The 22917-nt window shown below is 43.2% G+C and overlaps 1 protein-coding gene across 14 annotated transcripts in view; it reads left to right on the top strand.

The window, feature by feature from the left end:
* The window catches only part of BRSK2 (BR serine/threonine kinase 2), a 311982-nt gene that overhangs the window by 186181 nt on the left and 102884 nt on the right, over positions 1-22917 (top strand). For all 14 annotated transcript variants that reach the window (XM_017726636.1, XM_017726633.1, XM_017726637.1 and 11 more), the window contains exon 3: positions 17906-17991. In XM_017726636.1, coding sequence (XP_017582125.1) covers positions 17906-17991 — 86 coding nt within the window. The remainder of the gene's footprint in view (positions 1-17905; positions 17992-22917) is intronic.

The following is a 22917-nucleotide window of genomic DNA, read 5'->3' as shown; positions in this document are numbered from 1 at the left end:
GGGACACAGAAGCACTTAGGGAAACTGCAGCTGAAACTAAGTGAACCTTTCAGTCTACTTATCACAGCATTTTCAGTCTCTGCTTCAAGGAGAAACAATAATAAATAAAAAAATATCTTGCAAAAGGAACTAGTATCCATCTAGAGGATTGGATGAAATAAAATGTGACAAACAAACAAAATCACCAGCTCCTGTTTTAGAAACTGTTGTTAAAAATAAACCATCATTCACTGCTGCAGTGCTGCCAGTGTACTGCTTATCTTTACATTTCCTGCGCATGTTGTGTAGTTTAGCAGCTCTCTCTGTTGTCATGACAAAGATTCCCTGCTTTTCAGCATGAAGCTTGCTCTGTTATTTCTAGTCCACCTGTAAGGCCGTCTGCCCTCCCTCCCAGCTTACGAGGCATTGTATTTTCCTGTGCTCAGAGGGTGTGCAGTGCCTCTGCTTCCTCCTGACTTACATGAGGACATCTGGATTACTTGCTGACTCCTGATGCCTTGCATGGAGCCAGGGCAGTAGAGAAGAGCACCAGCACCAACCACAATCAGGTGCTCAGCCATGGCAGCGTGCTTTGAATTTGTATCTTGCTCATATGACATATTGCAGACTTTACCCCCCCCACACTGCTTTGTTCTCTTCAGGCTCTGAGTTGAGTTTGTGGCGACATTTGAAATGTCATTTTTTCGTTTGTCAGAGGGTGTGTCTTAGCACGTGTCCTGGCATACCAGACACCATAGCTGTGTTTAAAGACAGAGCAGGGGAGCACCTCTGACCTGAAACATTTAAAACTAAGCAGGCAATGCATGTAAAAAGGCAGGAAAATGTGGGTTAAATCAAATATCTTACTGTCTGCATTCTCTGGATACTGAGCTATGGCACAGATAGATTAAGTAACCCATGCAGGGCAAAATAAGCTATTAGGAAAATCAGAAAGTGAAGCTAGACTCTGAATCACAAATCAGCACCTCAACCTCACATCCTCCCTTGTATATCCTGTCAGAGCAAGCCAGTGTTGATGGTGGCATTTGCCAGAGTCTTTACAGACCCAGTGAATCCAGACTAAGTTAGGAAACCCTTAGACAGCTTTAAGGCTTCCTTTGGATATAATTTCAGTAATCATTCCAACTTTAACCCCACCCCAAGAAACCTCCAAGGTTTAGGTGGTTATGATTTTGTTTGGAGGTATGCCAAAGGTGGGTTTGGATGCATACGTCATTCAAATTCAAGTTTGGAACTATGTATATTAATACAACAGAAGGTATTGCACTTCTTCTTTCATTTTAATATTCTCTCTGGTTTAGATGTGTGTTTATGCCAGACAGTATAGATGTGTCCTGCATTTGGAGTTCTTTTCTTGAGGAATGTGCAGAAAACATTTGCTGTAATGAGACTGACTACTCCCACCCTTAGCTGAACCCTGCAGCAGCCTCTTATCACCTTCAAAATTTAGGCGTAGGCATAGACTTTTCAAAGGACTTTTCAACTTCCATCCTCAGACCAGATTTTCATTAAACCCAGTCCACTATAATGTCTGAAAAACTTGGAAATCTAATTTTTATGTTCTCCTTCACTGGAAAGGGGATTTTTCTTAAAAGCTTAACTGTGGGTAGTTCAGCAGCTGAAAATCTGCCACCAGCGTACTTCAACCCTACTACTTGCAGACAACCCAACATTACCTTTTGAAACTGTGGGCATTACCTGCTGCTGGCTCCTGCAGGAGAGCTGCAAGCTTCTACTGACAGCACATGAATTCCCAGTGGGAAGCAAATACTAACTGTGTGAAGTATTACAGAAAGCTTTTTAGTGTTTCTCAATGGTGATTTACAAAAAAAAAATTATAATGGTTGCATTTTGGGAAGAAAAAAACAAACTCCTTTAAGAAGAGACAGAAAGCTTCTTAATTCTAATGCAAGGAAATCCCTGTGCTTCAATTTGAAGAGTATTTTTCTTGGGAATGAAAAGGGTGCTCCCAGGTATCAAGGGTCTGATCCAGGTTACCTTAGCACCAGGAGGCGGCTTTGCAGTGCCTGACAGCAGTCCGTGGTAAGGAAGATGTGCCAGTGAGGTGTCCAGTGCTGATGCTTCCTAACACAGCCTGCCTGCTCACATGTGTCCTGCAGGTCCTGGGGCTGCTGTCCACGTGATAGTGACACTGTTCTGAAGTGACAGCTTGTTCCAGGGTCCCGCAGATAATTTGCTTGGAAAGGACAAAGGAACAAAATACAAAAAGGATGGTGATCATTCCTGAATAGAACACCTTGCACCTGGCCACTCCCAGAGCTGCTCTGGGCTGGGAGGGGGCAGGCAGTGGGGAGGGGTGTCACTGAAGGGAAGGAAAGGGATTCAGGTGGAAGTTACCATCGAAGAAACATTAAATCCTCTCTCGCTAGGTTTAAGTGGAACTGATGTGCTGGCCAAGTCCTGTGTGAAGGTAGAAGTGCCCCAAGGACATCAAAGCTGCCTTGGGAGTCTGTGGAAAGCAGTTCTTTTTCTTAATTTCTCTCTGGATTCCTGCTATTTGTCCTGCAGGACAAAATAACCACATTGTAAGGGGTCATCTTTGACAGTGACGGGGTTGTTGTTTGTGCTCAGCCAGTGCTGCAGAGGGAATAGATGCTCTGACATCACTGCATCTGCTTTGCACCAGCACATCAGGTCTTGTGCAGCTCCCTCATTTTTCTGTTGGTAAGTTGAAAAATGGGATTGTGCCTCACATTTTGGAAGTGCTTGGCAGTCCTGTTCTAGCTGGTGACTGATCTCTGGTTTGGAAAAGCTATTACTGTAAGAGGACTTTCCTTTCAGTATTACATAGTGCATTTTGCCAAGCAGCTACATTTGTCAGTAGCTTGAAGGGCACAGCCAGCTTTCTCAAGTCTCTCTGCTGCATTAAAGGTAGTAAAGTCACCTCTCTCTAAGGGAAAGATAGAGGAGCCTCACAAATGCTCTGACTTTTGTTTTGATTACCATGGTTTTGCACTAAAGGGACTGAAGGGGAGTAGCAGTTGTGCTTCACCCAACAGCTGGCACTTACATGCGTCCCTGACATACCTGGGTAGGAAACTGGCACGGAGTCTTTTGTCCAACTCTGCAAGAATTACAGTGGCCTTTTGCATGGGAGGTTACTTCCAGGCATATGTTTTAGTGCCCTGACTGTGCTGGAATGTCAGCATAATCGAAAGCCAGCCATAGCCACTGAGAGGAATGCAGTACAACTCTTTTTGCTGCTTCTAAGGTCCTCTGTTTCCTCCATTGCAGCACAAAAACCACCCCCCACCCCCAAAAAAAAAACCAAAAAGAAAGGAAAAAAAAAAGGGAAATAAAAAGGATGTTTCTCTTTAAAAGCAGTTGGGGAAGGGAGAACAGCCCTGTGTGGCAAGGAGGAGACAACATCCTCAGTCTTTAGGTGTCTGCAGCTGTGGCAGAAGCAGTCACATCCCAAATGATTAATGAGTAGGGAGGCTGGATGTGAGGAGCAGAGCACAAGGCCCGTTGCAGAGCTGGCTGTGGGGATCCCCCAGGGAGAGGTGGGCTGCTCTGATACGGCAGAGAGAGGACTGGGGGTGGCTAACAGAGAGCTGACTGCACAGAAGGCAGCTGCTCTTAGTGGTGCTGATGTTTCAATCGTTGGTGGCTTCTGCAAGGACTTATCTCACGCCCCCATACTGTGTAGGTGAACAAAGGACTCAAGAAACAGCTTGACCCTCGGCATTAGGTGGGTTTGGGCCGGGGGAAAGCAACTCTATTTAAAGAGGTGTCATAAGGGGACGGGAAAAAGGAAGGAAGGAAATTCTCCAACCTCAGTTAAAAATAAAATACAATTCCTATTTTAACCCCTTGCCAGATTCATTTTGCTGGTTCAGGATCACTCCTGTAAAATGCAGGTGGTATTCCAACGAAAAGGAAGCTGTTTTAGAAGGGCACCCTGGTTTTCTGTAGCAGAGCAGCAGTATATACATGCCCCCCTAAGCTGCACAAGAAACTGTTTGGCAGTGCTTGAGGCGTAAAGTGATTGTTCAACTACGTAGTTTGTGCATCTGCTGGATCCCTGGTGTGCTGTGGAAAGGGAAGTTCACACAGGATTTGGAGACAGCCAGAAGGCCAAGAAAAGCAGCACGCGGCGGGAGCAACAGAACCAAAATGCTTTCAATAAAAGTGATTCTGCCAAATAGGACTTCTGGTAAAATGCACACTCACCCATGAAGGCAATCCCCTCAGGTCATCTGAAAATCCTTTTGGTTGAATAAACAGTACGAGGGAGAAAAAATTAGGCTGGGCGGGCTGCTTCTGGCCTACATTTGAAATTCAGACTCATTCATTCATGTAAGCCCTCTGTAGATTCTTGCAGTCCTGTGTCATCTCTGAGGTCCTGGGTTCTCTTGTAACTTCAGACACTTCTCCCAGAAGAAGGAAACTTGCTGCAAATTGTGTGTCCAGGTGTATCCTCAAGTCTAAAGGAGGCCACCATCAGAGTGATCCCATTAAAGTGCTGACTTCCATTTGGAGTCCTGGAGAACACACACACACTTGTCATGGAAAAGGATGAGGAAGAGCCATTACAGTTAAGATCAAAGAGAGGACACAGCTATCCACTACACATTTTCTTTCTCTCTCCAATGAACATTGCCTTATTTGAAAATATTCAGAACACTTTTAAGGGAGGACTGTTTGATTTTTTCCTCTTTTGCTTGTTTCCTCTTTCAGATATAAAGAACTGCTTCATGTTTCCTTAATAAGAGTGTATCAGAGCTTTACACTTCTATATATTTTCCATAAGTGAAGCTTTGCTCATTTGTTTGAAGGTAGAACTGACAAACTCAGACCCTCAGTAGGTAGGCAGCAGCCTCCTCTCCTATGGGCTTTATGTGACTGATCATTTGCAGATCATGAGAAAGATAAGAGATCAGAGAGACACAAGAGTGCTCCAGGGATCCTGGCAAGCCTGGAGAGCCTGTGGAGACATCTCAGGTTTCTCAAACAGGTCACTGTTTCCATAGAAGGAAGAGGGATGACAGTAAATGAAGACATGTCCAAAGGAATCTCTTCAAAAAAGTAGCTGTGCAAAATGCATGTTTAATGGGTCAGAAGTAAAGACTATCCCCACTTTCTGGTTGGCCACCAAACACATTCACATTGGCCACCATTTCAAACTGAATGTGTTACTCTCCTATAGGTTTGCTAGAACTTGCAAGGTGATTTTTTTCTCACTTTCTTTCATCACTTCTTCGTCTTTTATTGCTTTTATTACTATACAGTAGTGGTGTAGACTAAGCTTGCACTTCAAACACTTTCTTGAAATGGAAGTAAAACATTTTCTACAAGTTCCAAGTCCCCAGCCATCCTGAAGGGAACATGGAAAATGTGTGGAAAATTGCCAGGAAAATCATTCCTGCCTTAGGAAAAAAGTGGTTAACAATTTGGAAGCATTAGCAAGAATAAGAATGCAAAGCCAGAAGAGGAATAGTCAAAAAAAAGGTTTTCACAATCTCTAGGATTTCACAGAATGTGGTTGTTCTAATGGGGCTTCTGTGGTAGCATAAGGAATCCACTCTAAAATAAAGAACAGGCTCCCAGTTTGGATGTGTAACATTGCCCTACTCTAAATACAAGAACATGTGAGCAGCAGAATTGTACCAAAGGACAGGACAAAACTGTAGATAACCCTCAAGTTGTCCACCTGGGATGGAGTAAGACGGTCACCAAGGAAGGGAAAAACTCTGTATAATGGTTATGTAGACCTCTGCAGGGAAGCGGGATGGCCTCCTAAAATCACCACAGTTCCTTATCAACTGCTGAAATACTGAGTTCTGTTTGGTGCAAGAAGAGCATCTCTGTGCTACCTTCCTCACAAATAGGTTCGCATAAGCCAGGATTCAACATGTGAACCTCACAGCACAGGCACTGTTTCCTCATACCTGAGGTTACAGCTGGGTTTCCTCAGCATGGCATCCGCCTCAGAAAGATTTTGGTTGCTTTTTTTGTCTGTCCTGTGTTTGTGTGGAAGGCAGTATAAGCTTTTCATGGGGTAAAAGGCTTTCTCCATTGGAAAGAAGGGAGCTAATTATATCTCCTATAAAGAGATGCAATTGGTTTTCCTTTCTGTAGAGAGAGGATGACATGAACAGCATCCCTTGCCTTTTCATTCCAAAATGCTGTTGTGACCGTAATGCTGAGTACTGGAAAACTCCCCGATTCACAGGTTGTTTTTCACATGTTCCAAACATCTGGGAACAAGGTTCAGCTGCCTGATAACGTGATCTCTTGCAGAAAACACTAAAAAGTTGGGGTGGGAGGGGGGTAGATCTAGCCCAGCTGTCCATTTCAAATATTGCTGGTTTCAAATTTAGCCTGCCATCTTCTCAGCAAATTGTGAGCACTTTTCAATCTGTACATATAAGTGTTTTCTTAAGTATTTGGCAAGAGCAAGGGAGTTTGAATTAGATTGTGAAAGCAGGATGCCTGTATATGTGCCAAAGCATCCCAAGGTGTACAGGCCTAAGGTGATATGATTTAAATTTCAATTTTCAAATTTTCATCTTTTTTTGGAATGCATTCTCTGCCACTTGCAGGAATAACTGGAATAAGCATGTCCATCCACGTCCATCATCTTCAGAGAATTAAGCTAATTTGCTAAACGTTGGAACTTTCCTGTTGCTTCTGCTATGTAATTTTTGAGTCATTAGCACTTTCTTTAGCGATGCATTGTCACCTGACGTACCAAAGCGTTGTATCCTGTCTTTGCTCTTCATCAAAAGCCAAACAGCTGTGAACTCTGTATTAGATGTGATGCACAGGACAGATACAAAGGAATGGGAAGAGGCTCAAATAATGGCACCTAAGTTGACTATTTTGAAGATGCACAACCACAACTTCTTCAGAAATAATAAAATACCACCTTCTCAAATTTAAAATGCCTAATTTCATTGCTCTTCCTGATCTCTATGCAATCATGCTGTGTTGGTGGGTGCATCGGCACTGCAGTACAACACGTCATAAGAGTATAGGCTGTTTTGGAGTGACACGGGTAATTAAAGGGAGAAGATTTCCATACTGCAGAAGTGATTGTCACTATATGGAAAAGAGGACCTTTTGAGGGTAGGGAATATGTTTGGCTATGGTTTAATATGGTGAAGCTGAAGGATTCATCACTAGAACTCAGAAAGGCTCTGAAATACTGCAGGATCTGAGAAGTAATGTCTGAGGCACAGATTCATAAATAGAAAGGCAGGCCTCATCTTACAAAACCCATCTCTAGAGACCTAGAACTAAAAGATGGAATTTGCCCATCATTACTGCCTGGCTCTGGTCTCAATTAGTAGTAAGAGTCCCACGAACACTGAGATAAAGAGATAGGCCAATGCCAAGTACTTTTGAAAGTCTGACCTGACTGAATAATGTATTGGAAAAGATAATGAAGATGTGGAAAATTATTGTATTCAGCTCCAGAGTGTATGCTGGATATGGCCAGAGGTGTCTTAAGTCCTCATTTCCTAAGTAGGTTCAGACAATGTGAAGAAGGAATTATCCCTATCGCCTGTTTTGAGATGCTCGAGAAACTATCTTTACAATGTTGTTTGTAAACCTTGCTTGCCAAGAGGCTTCTTGATCCTGATATTGATGTTGATAGAGTGCAAGATGTCATCATCACCTCCAGCAATAAGGGACTGGTGTGTGATGAGAAGGATATGAGAAGCGCAGAGATAAAATAACTGAGAAACAAAATGTTCCTTCGTTGCTGTCTTTGATCTCTTAACTCCCAGCTGTGAGAGATCCTGGTTGCTGATGGCAGCAATCGACTAATTTTCTGCAGCTTCTGTTGCTTGTACAAAACAGAGGAAGATGTTGTCTTCACTGAGGGGAGTACAAGTCTTGCTGTAATGTCTTCTGTTGCAGGCTGAACCTGAGGACAGGCAGGGAGTGAGCACAGGCAGCCTCAAGACTGAGGCAAAATAGGCAATTTTATTTCCTCTTCTCTCTTTCTGCCTCTTGCTTTGTACTTCAATTCCTGCCTTATTAGTCATTCTTTTGAAGATTAAACCCCAATGGAAAGCTCCCAGACAGTGTTGCTGTCTTTGCTGTATCCCTGATGTGATGGAAGAAGTGACAGGCACCATGGACAAAGCTGTTGTGTCAGGGTTAGCCTCATCTTGAAAGCTTTTTCTCGATGCTGAGGTGCAGTAGGTGAGGGAGGGGAAAGTTTTACAACAGCCATTTTACTGTCCACCAGTAGTTTACTCCTGACCTGAGTAACTGAGGCTGAGGCCACTAATTTTGTCATGTGAGTCACCAAAGAGCTGAGAGAACAGGCTTTGAGCTCATCTGCTGTTGGCTATGTCCAAACAGGTAGCCCACAGGTGAAGATAGGAAGAGGTTACTGCTGATTTCCCACATTGTTCAGCCCTGTTTTGCAAGGTGTAAAAAAACATGCTTGTGGTTGAGGTGGGTCTGCATGAAAAATTATAATCCCACATCCAGACCAGTGGGCAGGGATGGTTGGAACCGAAGCGCTGTTTCGTGTCATTACAGAGATACACCAGATATGTTTATGTCCCTAGAGAGACACACTCGGGGCAGAATTATGGACAAAGCAGACTGATTTCTTATCAAAGATAAGAATAAGTAGTTCTTGGGATCAGTGTCTCTAAGATGGAATGGACATGGAAGTGCTAACGTAGAGCTGGTGCATGTGAGGCAGGAGCTGCTATTTATGCTGCAGGATGATAGAAACCACTGCCGACCTGCTGGGGCAGAAGAACTGGGCTGGAGGGTTGCTTGGCCTCCCTGAGTACCCAGCCGCTGGCTCCACAGCTTGGCAGGAAGTTAGCTGTTGATGCCTCTGCCTGCAGCTGCCAGGCCTCCCCTTGAGGCTCCCTCTTTAGTGCAAAGCGAAGTGCAAACGTGAACTTTGTGAACATGTGTTGCCCTTTGCCTTTTCACAGTTCCTGGATGAGGTCCATGCTGCTGTTTGTCTGGGATAGTGTCCCTCTGGGAGGTGCAGTTGTGCTTCAACACTGTATTTTGGAAACAAAGGGGTGAGCTATGGGTTGGCTCAGGCTCTGCTTCTGTCACTGCCAGCTGTGAGGGACTACTGGGCTGGAGAATCTCTTCTCCACATCAGCTGTTAGTATCTCACTAAGTCTATTAATTCAGCCAAAATGAGATCCTAATAGACAAATACATACAAATATTTATCTAAAGAGTTAAGGGGCAACCAAAAGTGAATGACAGGAGAATATAGCAGAATAACAAAAATCATATTATCTGTTTTCCACCCTTTGAAATTAATCATGTTGTTAGGCTCGTTGTGGAGAAGGGCAAGGCAGGGATGGAGTCTGGCATTCTGCCTCCAATCTCTGCAGAGCTCCAGCTGTTCTGCCCTCTCCTGGAGCTTATTTCTTCTTAGGGAACCAGAGATGGCCATTAAGGAAAGAAGTAGAGAAGGGAATAGCAGCAATCCCATTGATTGCTTCTGGAAGAGTATTACAGAAAATGTAAAGGACATTTGTGTAAGACAATGCCAAAGAGCTAAACAAGGCCAGTGTGACTAATGGAGAAAAAGAGGAAGAGGGAGAAAGAGGCTAGCTGAGATGCATAGGAAATGGTAGAGAATTCATCCTTTGAAGCTTTTCCAAAACTCTGCTTTTAAATGACTCTTCCTATTGATGGTGGAGTCCCTCAAGGATCCAGTCCATAGTACTGTCAGCATCACTTCACTGTCTCAGTCCCATTCCTAGATGCTCTTGGGAACCCCTCTGCCTTATCATATCCTCAACCAATGCTCTCAGAAGCTCCACACTATATTTTTGGCAGAACATTTTGCTGTGCTGTGCTATACTGACTCCTTTATGCTTGCCCATATTTCCTTAATGGGATGCAGCATCTTCTGCATTCTCCACACATTCTTTGGCTCCAGCATTCCAGTGTTGTTTTTGGTATTGCCCATAATAAATCTGTGATGTCTCAAATAATACAAGAAGTTCTGCACCTATATTATTTGAAGCTGAATTCTCTTCACCCCTTAATTTTACAGCTTATTTCTCCTCTGTGTGGAGGGACTGTTTTTCTGTAGCTTAGCACAGCAGCCCACAAGACATTAAGTTTTCAGGGCTGTACCGTCTCTCTTCAGAAGAAGTAACTTCTGCTGGGGAAAGATTACTTATGAATTGCACTCCATTCCTTCACAGGGCCTTATACACCCCTGAAACAAGCCCAGCATACATTTGTATACAGGCTCCCCAGGGCAGTGGTCACAGCACCAAGCCTGACAGAGTTCAAGAAGCATTTGGACAATGTTCTCAGGCACATGGTGTGACTCCTGGGGTGTCCTGTGCAGGGCCAGGAGTTGCATTTGATGACCCATGGGGGTCCCTTCCAACTCAGCTTTCTGTGATCCTTTGATTCTGTGCCTTGCTAGGGGGAACTAGACTTACAGCTCTACATTTGGGGTGAGCACTGCAGATGTGGCACGGCAAGGAGACCTGTTCACACAAGAGGGACCGAGTGTGCTGCTTTGGAGCAGTGGTTGCCAATGTTCACACAGACCTGGCTGTGGCTGCTGCATGGGGGTGGCGGGTTTCTCATAAATGCCAGGCTGGGTGCACGAGTTACAGAAAGCACAGTGGGCATTAACATTAAAAACCAGGATAAGGAGGGAAAAAGAAAGGCGAGTCAAAGATCAGGTTATTTCTCTTGTAGAGTGGCTGCAGGTTTGTGTCCTGTGTCCTGCACTACTCGGCGATGGCAGCCAGGATGTGGCACTCACTGAAGGTAACAGGAGGCACAGGGAGGCTGTTTGCCTTCCAGTGAATGGGGCCTTTCTGCTGACTGCTGGCAGAGACTTGTGTGTCAGTCACTCATTAGCTGTGTACCACCGGGCAGCAGATAATCTCAAGTGCTGAATGAATAAATCCACTCCTTGTCAGCTCCCATCAGTGTCTTTTGCATGAAGCCCTGATGCTTCTTAAAGCAGCATACGCTACAGATAAGTCAAAGTGCCATATTTACTCGGGAGCTGATGGCAGAGCCCTGAGGAGCACGGCAGGTGTTAGCTACAGAGCTAAACCATGACGTTCTGGATAGGATTTTCCATGGCTAGATAACCTGTAGGATCTGTCCCTTCAAGACCTTGCAATCTATGTGTCAGGCCAGGCCGTGAATCTGTTGTGGAGATGCACCGGCAACAGCAGAAAGGATTTCCAAGAAAATTAACAACAGTATCCCTCCAGCCAACTTAATACTCTCAGAGTTTATGCTAAATTTTGAAATTCAGTGGAGCTTTCAGAGTTGCAGTTTTGAAGGGACTTTGGAAAAAGACAAGTAGAAACTGACGTTTTGCTATAATACTAGTTTGTGGAAAGTAAATTTCCCTCCTAAAGCTTCATGGTATAGAAGTCTGCACATGCAAATTTTAAAATGAAATATGCATCTCACTTGCTTCTCACACATACCTATTTTAATTTTCATTTAGGGGGAAATAGCTTTGAGAAGCACACATGCAAACAAAAATTGTGGTGGGATGAGCCCATAATAGAGTCCTCAGTACAATAAGGAGTTGCTCAGCTTTCCAGTAATTTTCTGTTTGTTGTAAGTATTTTGTAAAGAATTGTCTAGCTGTCTGATTCTATGGAGATCTAAGTCTAGTTTTCCCCCTCATTTATCTATTTTTTGTAAAATCTTCTTGTAATTGCTAATACTTAACAGAAAACCTGAATTCGTGTTAAAACATTTAATTAGTCAGAATTGTATAATAGAAGATTTCTTCCAGATACCACTTAATGATCATTAGAAGGTCTGATTCAAATCCCACTTAAGTCAGTTGATGTCTTTTGTTGACTTCAATACATTTTGAATCTGGCTCAATATATTCAGAAATGTGAGGTTAATGGCTAGGATAGCAGTAAGAAATACTCCCTATAGATGCACAACTTTCATGGCTCTTCATTTGCATTCATAATAGCCTACTGAATAAGTTTTGGATAAGGGTAATGAAAGGTCATTTTAAGCAAAAAGTCAGCCAAATTCAGAGCTGCAGCGGAAGATACTTTAATGTTTAATCATTTAAACCCTGATATTTTTTCCACTTCAACTCTATTTATGTTGCCGTAGAAATTGTGGATGTAACTGATACAATGCATGAGATGTTTTGGTATTGCTTAGATCTGGTAATGGCCTAATCTGTTTGGAGGAATGGTGTCCTATCACAGCAGCAATGACCCTACGGGGCATAATGGACCTACAGTTACTTGTTGTATAAAGCCATTTCTGCTTTAATGCTGTTCTCTTCTGATTTCAGGAGTAGCCTATTTCTGTGATTATGGGCAGGAGTGAACAGGTGACCTAGACAGTCTTCACCAAAGCCAGGCATTTTTCACCATTTTTAACTTTCAGTCCCACATAACATGAAAGCATAAGTATCAAATTAATAAAACCCAGGTGTTTTGCTTTGATATTTCTGTTATGGCAGGAACACAGACTTTTCAGAGAACCTAATATTAGTTTCTTCCTGTGAGATGCCTTTGGTTTTGCCACTTCAACTCAGTGAAATACCAGAGTGATTTACTCTGCTTTCTGTGCTCTCATCATGGAAATGCAAATTACTGCACAGCAGGCCAGACACTGGAGAAAGTAGGTGCTCTGGTACAAGGTTTCCAACCTGAGTTCTAGCCTGAGGAGTTGAATAAGCAGCCAAATCTCTGCATCCTTTGAAGTTCATTCTGAGTGTAGAGAATTCTGAATTCAGAAAAGGTCATGTCCTGGATGAGTTTCTTGTAACTGAGGGACAGCCATGAGCTCTGAAAAGTATTTCATTAGTTACCTCAAAGTAGGGACAACATTAGAGAGATCTTGATTGTCACAGGAAAACCTACTATGCCTACCCTCCCTGCACCATTTTGCTCTGTGAGTAGGGAAAACAGCACAACATGTTTGCATCCTGCAGGACTTTGCTGGCCTTCACCATTTCTGCAGCTCTGGAATTCCTTCTCAAGCCAGGGTTTAGAGCCATATGGGAACTACTGATATCAATGGAGAAAAGAGAGGGCTTTCTGCTGTGCTGCTGGTGAGCTTCAAAGCTTCCAGTCAGAAATGTCATCTGCTGTCCCCCAGCTTTTTGTGTGTAGTTGTTCTTTGAGAAACTGCTAGAAATTGTTGTTGCATAGTGCTTGCACAGGTATGGTAGATAAAATACATGGTAATATGACACAGCTGTGTTCCGGTTTGGCCAAATTTAGAAATATATCCTCTGAGAGAAGGCACAACCACCCCTCCCCCACCAGGTTCCAGAAAAATAAATTTTCCTCGAAGGAAAGTGAAGGAGATAAAACTATTTATTTAAGAAACACACGGGAAAGGAAAATAATGTTAAATAATAAAATCTCTTGCTGTGGAGAAAAAACTTGGGGAAATGTCAGAGTCCTCCCTTTGGTCTCCTCAGAGCTGGGACTTGGCCCAGGGCCAGGCCCTCTGTGCTCAGTGGAAAGTCCTCCCAATGTGCTCTGAGGTTGAAGCAGTCCAGTAGAAAAGGGAGAAAATCCGAAATTCCAGGGAAGGAAAAACAAAATTCAACTCTCAGTCTCTCTCTGGAGGAAAAGAAACTGAACAACTGGCCAAAAGCTGACTGGAAAACAGCAAGCTGGATGCTTCTTCTCTTCCCTGCCGCAGCTGAAAAAAAGTCGCTATCTCTATGTGACCTTGAACAAGCTGCAAACTGCTTTGGGAAAGTTTTGCTCAGTTTTTCCTTCCCCCTCTCAGGCTCAGTTTAAAGGCATAGAAAGGCACAATAATTAATTTCTGAGCATAGGGCAGCGATATGGCATACACATCAGAAAGTCACCCCAAGACAAGCTGTGAGCCTCATTTTTCAGGGAGCAAATTGGTCATGAGTGACCCAATAGCTACTGAGCAAAAGAGTGCAAGAGAGAAGGAAACTTCCTTCTTCACTGAGACAAAATGCCAGGCTCCCTTGACCTGCTCTCCTTACCTTCTAAGTAAATTAACACCCTGTGTGCCCGAATTAAAAAGAAAGAGAGCAGAGCACTTGTTGCCAGTGAATATTTGCTGACAAGATGGACTTAAACCAGAGAGATGTGACTTCCTCTGGAGGAGAATGAGAGCAAAGTAGAGATGGAGGAGAGGGATGCAAAGTATTGCATGATTCCTCTAAGGGTGGCGTTGCCCCTGTGTTGCACTTTGTCATTAGCTGAATCACTGGAGCATCCTGTCAAATCAACCTCCTGCACAGATTTTTAGAACCTCTAATTGGCACCTGCACAGCACCTGCACAGCTACACGTTACCAATGTGTCTCCTTTTGCCTCACACAGCCTTTCACAGCTGTTTCCCTCAGTTTCAAAGCACAGTCAGTACCCTACCATGGCATGAGGCAACCCTGGCTTTAGTTGGGACCCTGTGATGTGACCCGGTGTTTGTGCAACAGAAAAGCTTTGCTTTATTCCTTTCTCTTTTAACCATTAGGCAAATGTTTCTCTATGTTTCCTGTTTATCACAGGCTCTGAGCCTCCCTAGACAGGCTATTCTGAGCTTGCCCTGCTTTCTGATAATTGCATGTGCATTAAAGCAAACACCCCTGCAGGGTTTCTCCTCTCCCCTGTCCTTGCCAGCTCAGAGCTGAACAGATTCCATGGCTTGCAAACACAGGGTTGCGCAAAAAAGGCATGCCAGGGGCTGGCAAAGCTCTGGGGAAGAAGGCAAAGCTGCATGCTATTTCAGACCTCTCTTATTTTGCCAGTGAGTTCAGATATCTCTCCTTTCCTGGTGACATGATGGCTGCTAGGTCCTCCTGAGCTGTGCATCAGTGACATTGCTGTTGAGCTCTACAGTCTGTGTCCAGCCCGTATCAATTACTGGCTTCATTGTAGGGATCTAAAAAATGGACAGGATCCAGGAGAGTCACCCATCAGTAATGACTGCAGTTGTAATTCTGGGGTGGTGGTCTGTTGCATGTTTCTGTGAACTCTTGATTTTCTTCCTAAGGAAAAAGAGGTGGGACACTGCTATGAGATTTTTTTGAGGATGGTCTTTATCAGACTGCTGTCTAGAGAACTGGGAGTCTCTAGATCCTAAAGTAATACAACCATTAGTGTCTTGTGCCTCTACGTGGGGCAAAGTCCTGGACTACAAGAAGTACAGTAATGACACTTTTTCTCCCTAAATGCCCTTTCACTGAAGGATTATACAAAGTCTTACTTGAGATGAGTAGATCAGTTTTGTCCTTGGTTTACAGATAGAAGAGGTAGCAGACTGTGGAAAGCTGACTGGTGCAGACAACACACTACTGAACTGACCACACTGCAGTGAAATGCCAGGCACATCAAGACAGATGCTCTCTACATACCTTGGTTGAAATTGAGACCTCCAAAACTGTATTTCCTCTTAGGATATAGTTCCCAAGAATTTAAAAATATGCATAGAACCTTCTACAGTCACACACCTCAAATGAGGAAAGAAAAGCAACTCAGGTTAATTCTTTTTAGTTGGTTCCTAGAGTAAATCTGTAGGTCATAAGTAGGTATTTCCTTTCTACTCTGATTGTCTGTTACCAAACATAGGCCACGCAGTGCTGTAGCTGAATTCCCTTCTCCAAATGGTAGTCATAAGTCACTGCCTCTTCTGATGCTTTAGGACAATAACCAAGCAGGATCCTGACTGGATGCTGCCATCCATCACTCACTTGGTCTGAACTTAGGTTGCCACTGAACCAACCAAGGCGTTTCTCAGAAGTGAGTCACCAATGCTGTTAGACAGCCCATCACCAGGGAATTTTATCTTTCATAGGCAGGATATCCCCAGGAGGAAGACTGGGGTTGGATTAATCTTGTCATAGGTAGTGCAATGGTCACATTCCCCATGAAACACCTGTTCTTCCCCATCCAAAAGGAGCTTCATTGGAGTTGCAGTTTCTGAGCAGCTCCAGTACATGTTGCTGATGGTGAATCTCAGTACTATTGGAAGAGTGTTATGATAGTGGGTGCTTCTTCTGTTTTGTTTTTCCTCGTTTTTGAAGCAAATCCAACTTTTATCAATTATAGGGCTGAACAAGCCCTCTGCAAATCTCAGTGCATATCTTGTAAGAGAGAAGAGTAACAGGTCTTTTTGAAGAGGAGGCAAAAATGGAATAAACTAGCTACCCCCTGGGTTTGTGCTGAAATAGCTGTACAGTTGAAATCTACCCAGCTTTTGTTTCCTGTTTGTGCAAGTGGCTTTCATCAGAGTGCTGGTCATGAGTAAGTTAACACCCACAGAGCTGTCACCATCAAGCACTGTGTATCACTGAATTCCTAGCAGTTCTGGCAGTGCTGAAGTGCATACATACATGTTTAAATGCATTCCCCACTTCTCTGAAGGAGCTATTTCCAGAGATCCCAAGTGTGGAAGTGGAATCTCTCAGATGACTTTTGACTCTACAGAGAGGAATAAGTGTCTTTGAAAGACTGAGATTGGCACATGTACAAATACACTTTCCTCCATTCTGGTGTGTGAGGAAGGCTAAGGACGATGTAGTGCAAAAGTTGCTTTTACTGTTTTTATGTGGTGGTGCTGTAGAGGAAGAGAGATCTGGGGTGATAACCAACATGCTGGGAAATCCTCCTCTGCGCAGTGCTGCAAACTACCACTTTCTAATTTCCTGAAGAGTATCTTCCTGGCATTCAGGTAAAGTTGTCTGTGTTCAGGCTTAGCAGAGGATGTTCTCTCAGGAAGTTAAAGGACATTGAGAACTAAAAGTGTACTGGGCAAGTTCCTAATTACTCATCTGATCCCTGCAGGGGAGACATTAAGGGATGGTTTTGTGGTTTGTTCATGGTTTGTTTGTCAGTATAGCAGCTCCAGGAAAATCAGTTATTTAAAGGACTGGAAAAAACTCTACCTAGTTGTCCTTGTTTGCTTCTTTAGGTCTTTTTCCTGCCTTTGTGGATTCCTAGAAATTTGTCACGCCCGACTGTGCAATGCTTAGACTGCGTCTTGTTGCAGAGTTTATTTCACTTATCCGCAGTCTCCACAGTGCTACATTAACTCCCCTCGACTTAGCCTAGGTCAAATCAGAGCAGTTACAGTGTGGTTTCGAGCAGCAGAGCAATTTTGCTAACAGCTGAGGAATTGCACTGACTCCATCCCTAATGAATACCCTTAGTGGTCACGATAGGAATTTTGGGTGATAACAGGCCTTGCACTAATTACAGGGACTTAGTCACAACTTGTTAACTCAGCGTTGAAAACATGCTCTTGGAAGTAGCCATCCTTGGGCAGGCTGGGAATTGAGGGAAAACACAGTCTTGTGCTTAAGGCTCTGAACACCGCATCTCCAGTAATCTGCTTTAATTTCTTGTTGTGCCTTGTGCTTCTTATGTCACTTCTTATATTTCTTTCCCTTTCTGCGCCTCAGTTCTGCAGCTATAAAATCACACTGCTCTATGTCTTCTCCCCTGCATGCATGGCAAGTTCTTCAGGATGGGGATTTTCTAACATTAACTGAGTATGCAGTTCATAGTGCAGCCACACCTGTGGCTGTGGGAGGTCAGGAGAGCCCTATGTGACATCTTAGAGTTTCTGTACTTTGAGAACATGTCACTGGCTTTGGATTGTGAGGCAGGAACAGCCTTGAATGCTCATATAACTCCCACAGCTAATTTTCTTTGGTAGATTTGGGACTTTTCTTTCAACCTTGAAATTTTGTGGGTTTTTGGTTCCGCAGGGCAGGGAGTGCTGAGGCTGAATAAATTGAATTTTTCTTAAATTATGTAAGTGGTAAATAAGCTACATTGTTACAATTTTCTGTATCCTCTGCATATGAAGAGGAGTGGAAAATGGATAAATGGGAAGAAAATGTGTGACAATATCTAATGTATTCTAAGACCAAGCTTCTAATCTTCTCTGTTTCTTTTCGTTTCTTCCAGGTGGAGCGGGAAATAGCCATCCTGAAGTTGATAGAACATCCCCACGTTTTAAAGCTGCATGATGTTTACGAAAATAAAAAATATTTGTAGGTATTACTGGCTTTTGCCAGACAAAGGGGAAGGGAAGGAGAAAGAAAGGGAGGGAGGGAGGGAGATTGGGGTTTTGGAACTTGGTAACATTTCTGAAAGAATGGAACAGGTGTGTTTTTACCCTCTGCTGATGTCTGTGTGGCATTTGGTATGTGGATGAGGAATGAACACTCATTATTTCCCTGGCTTTTCTCATGTTCTTCTCTGTACATTCATAGAATAATAGAATCATTTAGGTTGGAAAATTTATCATTGTCCAACCATTAACCTACTTCAGCCATATTCACCACTAAATCATGCCCCGAGGTGCCACATCCACACGTTTTTTGAACACTTCCAGGAATGATGATTCCACCACTTCCTGGACAGCGTGTTTCAATGCCTGACCATCCTTTCAGTGGAGGAATTTTTCCTAATATCCAATCCAAACCTCCCCTGGTGCAATTTGGAACCATTTCCTCTTATCCTGTCACTTTTTAATTGGGACAGGAGACTGACCCCCACCTGACTACAACCTCCTTTCAGCGAGTTGTAGAGAGTGCTAAGTTCCCCCCTGAGCCTGTTTTTCTCCAGGCTAAACAACCCAACTCCCTCAGCCTCTCCTCATTGGACTTGAGCCCTAGACCCTTCATTGTCCATCCCTGGATATGCTCCAGCATCTCAGTATCTTCCCTCGAGTGAGCCTTTACTTATAAGAAACTTATATGCTGTTTCTTTTCCTACTTAAAATAGAAGAAAGAGGACAAACCAATGTTTTCTATAAAATAGGAAGAGAGAAGGAAGGTTTGTACCTGTAAGATCATGAACAATTTTGAATCAAAGCTGTAACAGACTTAGAGTGGATAATTTGGATAACCTCCTTTGCCTAATAGTTTTCATTGAAACCCTCAACTCTTACTTAAAAGTGTTTTAAATTTGTCCCATCAGCAACAGATTTTGGTTTTAAGGGCCACTGTAATCCCCTGATGGTTCTGCAGTGACAGTTATGTAGCAAAGCTATTTTTTTTAAGATTTTTTCTTTCTCCAGATCATTACCAGTGCCAGACAGGGATGTTGTCCACAGACAATCACTTTAGCTTGATTTAAGGCACTAAATAACGTTGTATCTGTTGTCAAACAAACATGCCACATTAATCTTGGCACAACAGGAAAAAGATCAATGTTCTCCAAATACAAAAGGGTGACCCAGTAGGGAAGTCTGCGATTTCCAGCTTTTCATCAGGTTATTACAGGTAGAAGAGAGTGGTTAAAAAAGATAAAACAGTTTTTAAAAGCTACCATCCGTTGGTGACCTCTTTTTAGTGTCTCAACACAAGAAGGGAATGACTGTTAATCCAAAGAAAGTGTGTTGAATGGAGGTAACAGTCCCTCATGGACTATTCAGCCAGTCTTGTTACAGGAGCAATGAATTCCTATTCCGAGAAGCGAGGCCTCTCTGCCTAAGGGTTAGCTTAGTAGAGCAGGCAGTAATTTCCTTTGGATTCCTCCTCCTCCTTTGAGGCAGAGCCTGCCATCCGTGGTGGAATGCAGTTGCCAGAAAGAGCTCGTGCAGGCACTGGGTGGAGGTTGGCTCAGATGTTTTCAGAGCTGTGTGCTGAATGCTCTGTCCTCAGTGGCATAAGTGGTCATGGCTCCATGAAGCCCTGTTTGCTGCAGATCAGGACAGAGGGAGGCTCAGATCTAACACAGCCTGTTCTGTGAGCAGAAGGGCAGCAAAGGGAAATTAGGCTTTACAGGGAGTACCTTCTCCTTTAATCCTGAAGAGAGGCAGAGGACATTTTCTCTGTATTCTGTTTAAAGAGGGTATGAGACCCCTCTTTTGATTAAAAGAGAGGCAATGCTCTTCTTTGTGACCTTGGTTTCTGTGTTGTGTAATCTTAGGTATACACACACACTGCATGAACACAGCAAACAGCTGATGTGTTGATGTGTTCCAGGCAGGTGTAGTAGACTTGAGCAGAGGTGACAATGTATGAATACATGCAGAAGAAAGGCCACAAGTGGATGGGCTGTAGAGGTGCTGAAGCTTTCTTCCTGCTCTGAATGCCTGTGAAGCCAGAAGCTGAGCTTCCCTTCTTTATCCCATAAGACTTGGGGGCTATTTTGCTCCCTGTGAAAAATACCTAGAGCTCAGTGCAGTAGGGATGGCATTACACTATTATTTCAAAAAAATTACTGCATTTCTTGGCAGGAAAACATTTTCCTGATGAAAATCACCTTGAAAAGGAAAGCATCCCATATCTTTAAGCTATGTCTGGATATCCTGGCTTCTAAAAAACATTGGGCTCCAAAGCATGCTTTGCCAATGACCATTTAGCCTTGAACAATCACTAAGTCTGCTTTGTGCTGTAGCTCCTCTGCCTGTAAGATTAAGCTGTCTGCATCCCCCTGCAAAGGCACCAAATCCCTCTGCTGAAAGACACAGACTCTGAAAGAACCAATGACTGTTAATTAAGTTTCATTTTTTATTAGTCGCTATTTTAAAGAAAGGGCACAATGCAGAGCTTCTGCCAAGCCTCCATGTTCAAAATTAGAAACAGCTGTGGCCTTTGATAAATCTGAGAGGTGGAAGAGAGGGCCTGTGGAGGGGTGAAGTGTTACAAGTGAGTGGGGGCTGAGAAGCGTGTATGCATTTACCTTCCCAAATAATAAGACACAGTGACCTCTGGTTCTCACCAGCATCAGAAAAGGGATTGCTCTCTGGTTGTGGCAGCACCTTTCCATCATGCATGCCATCCCAGCACTAGCAGTAGTGGCATGGTTTCAGAGGAGCTCATGAATTATGGGTGATATTTCAGAAGCCAGAGACTAATCACAATGCAGCGCTGGGGAGTATTTCCTCGATAAATGTTAATTTCACAAATCATGTTTGACTTTTAGTTTATGATTTAATTTGTGACAAGGGGCTTTGGTTGAGTAGATTCCTAATGCAACCATGAATCAAATCCTTTTTCCACAGTTTATTTAACACTGAGAGTGAGTTTTAAAAAATAATAATAAAAATCTGTTAGCATATGTGTGTTAGCGAAGCAGTCTTTTTCTGTTTATTTTGGTAGGGTTCTTTTTGCCAAGATAGTTGGAGAGGTGGAGATAGCTATCAAATCTATTATTCCATCTCTTTATCCATCATTTTGAGTTGTCTTATTTAGTAAGACTGCAGACTATGCATCTAGGTGTTTAGGGAAAAACACAGCAGCACTGTGGCTCTCTGTAAGTGATATACAGCCTCAGATATATATTGTGTTGGCTAAATGAGCAATATAACTGACAGTTTAATTATTTCATGTTTGTTGTATGATCACACTGATGGCTTTCAAGCAAGATTGGGAGTCCAAAGTAATAGATAATTTAGAAATAGCTATAGACAGTCAATGCCTCCCTCTCTGCCATCCTATAATGTCAATAGACAAAACAGCTGGGAAGGGGGAGCATCCTCCCTTTTTAAAGATCAAAATGAGTCAAAGCGGCCTGGTATGGGGAATGATCAGTGGGCTACCAAAACCTGTGTGCACACCAGTCGTTTTGACTAAGGAAGTGCAGACAGTCGAATTTTAGGGAAATACAAACCATAGAATTGCCACAGAATGGGTTGAGTTGGAAAGGACCTTAAACATCATCTAGTTCCAACCCCCCTGCCATGGGCAGGGAACCCTTTGATTAGACCAGGTTGCTCAGAGCCTCACCCAAGCTGACCTTGAACACTTCCAGGAATGGGGCAGAGAAGGAGCAAGGCAGTAACAGATAATTACAAAGTTTTGGTGTGTGCTGTAATACACACTGGAGGGGACACACTCCTTTGGTGATTTCTGCATTGCAGATGAGCTGTGTGAACCTGGGGGATGATCCTCTTTTCTCTGTGCTATGTATATTCTTGAGTTGACCCTACACAGAGTTTGTGTAGCAACTGCAGAGGAAGATGGAGTTCCTACACTGTCAGCAGCACAACCACTGTGAATGAGCAGGAGGTTCTTGTTAGCAGTCTTGTTGAGGATTAAAGAAGAGGAAACATGCAAAGCCCAGTCCTTCATGAGTGAAGTGACTGGCTCTGGTGTTTTCCAGGATGCAATCTTATGCTTTATTCTTAAACTCAAACATGTATATTTACTGCATTTTATTTACTGTGTTTTATGCAGTATGTGCAGCTTTTCTTCGGATCACAGAAAAGCAGCTGTCCCACTGTTGGAGGAGCTGTTGGCTTGGCAAGCTAAGGGCCATCATACAGTCCACAGGAGATGGAACTTCCCTTTCCTGAGGGAATAAAGCCAACTAGTACAGTTCTGTTGCAGAACTCCCAACAGGGGTGGCACTATCTGTTTTGATATCATTTGATTAACTATTTCGTTTCAATCGTCAGGGGCTTGGTGGGGAGTAGAAATAAAATAGAAAAAAAAGACATACTAGGACCACTCCATGCCCTTTTCTTTCAGTTGTTTGTATTGGTATTTCTTGATTCCCTTTCCAGTGATGTCTGCATCTGTATCTGTAAATTTCTGTGGCGAGATGCCTACAGATATTTGTGTATATATGTGTAGATTTATGTTGAATGATTTTCAAACCTTCATATTTAAGATTTAAAATTTCAAATTTTGTGGCATCATTTAAATCTCTATGATCCAACTTGATCAGCATTTTAAGCAAGAATCTGTTTTGAGAGGAGGAGTGGACACCAGACAATTGCTCTCTGAAATGTGCCACGCATTCCTCAGCACCTTTTTCAAATAGAAGTGCCTTTCTCATCTTTCATCAGTACAATGCTATCACTGGGCAAGTGCCCAAATCTCTTTGCAATGTACACAACACACCACCTTCTGATTTCAGAGGTGAAGGTGCATCACAATGAGCCAGATAAGAAAATTAAAATGTCCTCGTACCTGTGCACAACTCATGTTTCTGGCTCATACAAAATCAGCTGGCAGCAGGAA

The sequence above is a fragment of the Corvus brachyrhynchos genome, unplaced genomic scaffold (assembly GCF_000691975.1).
Source record: "Corvus brachyrhynchos isolate BGI_N302 unplaced genomic scaffold, ASM69197v1 scaffold62, whole genome shotgun sequence".
Lineage (NCBI taxonomy): Eukaryota > Metazoa > Chordata > Aves > Passeriformes > Corvidae > Corvus > Corvus brachyrhynchos.
The sequence above is the reverse complement of the archived record's forward strand: the minus strand, read 5'-3'. Positions and strand labels throughout refer to the sequence as shown.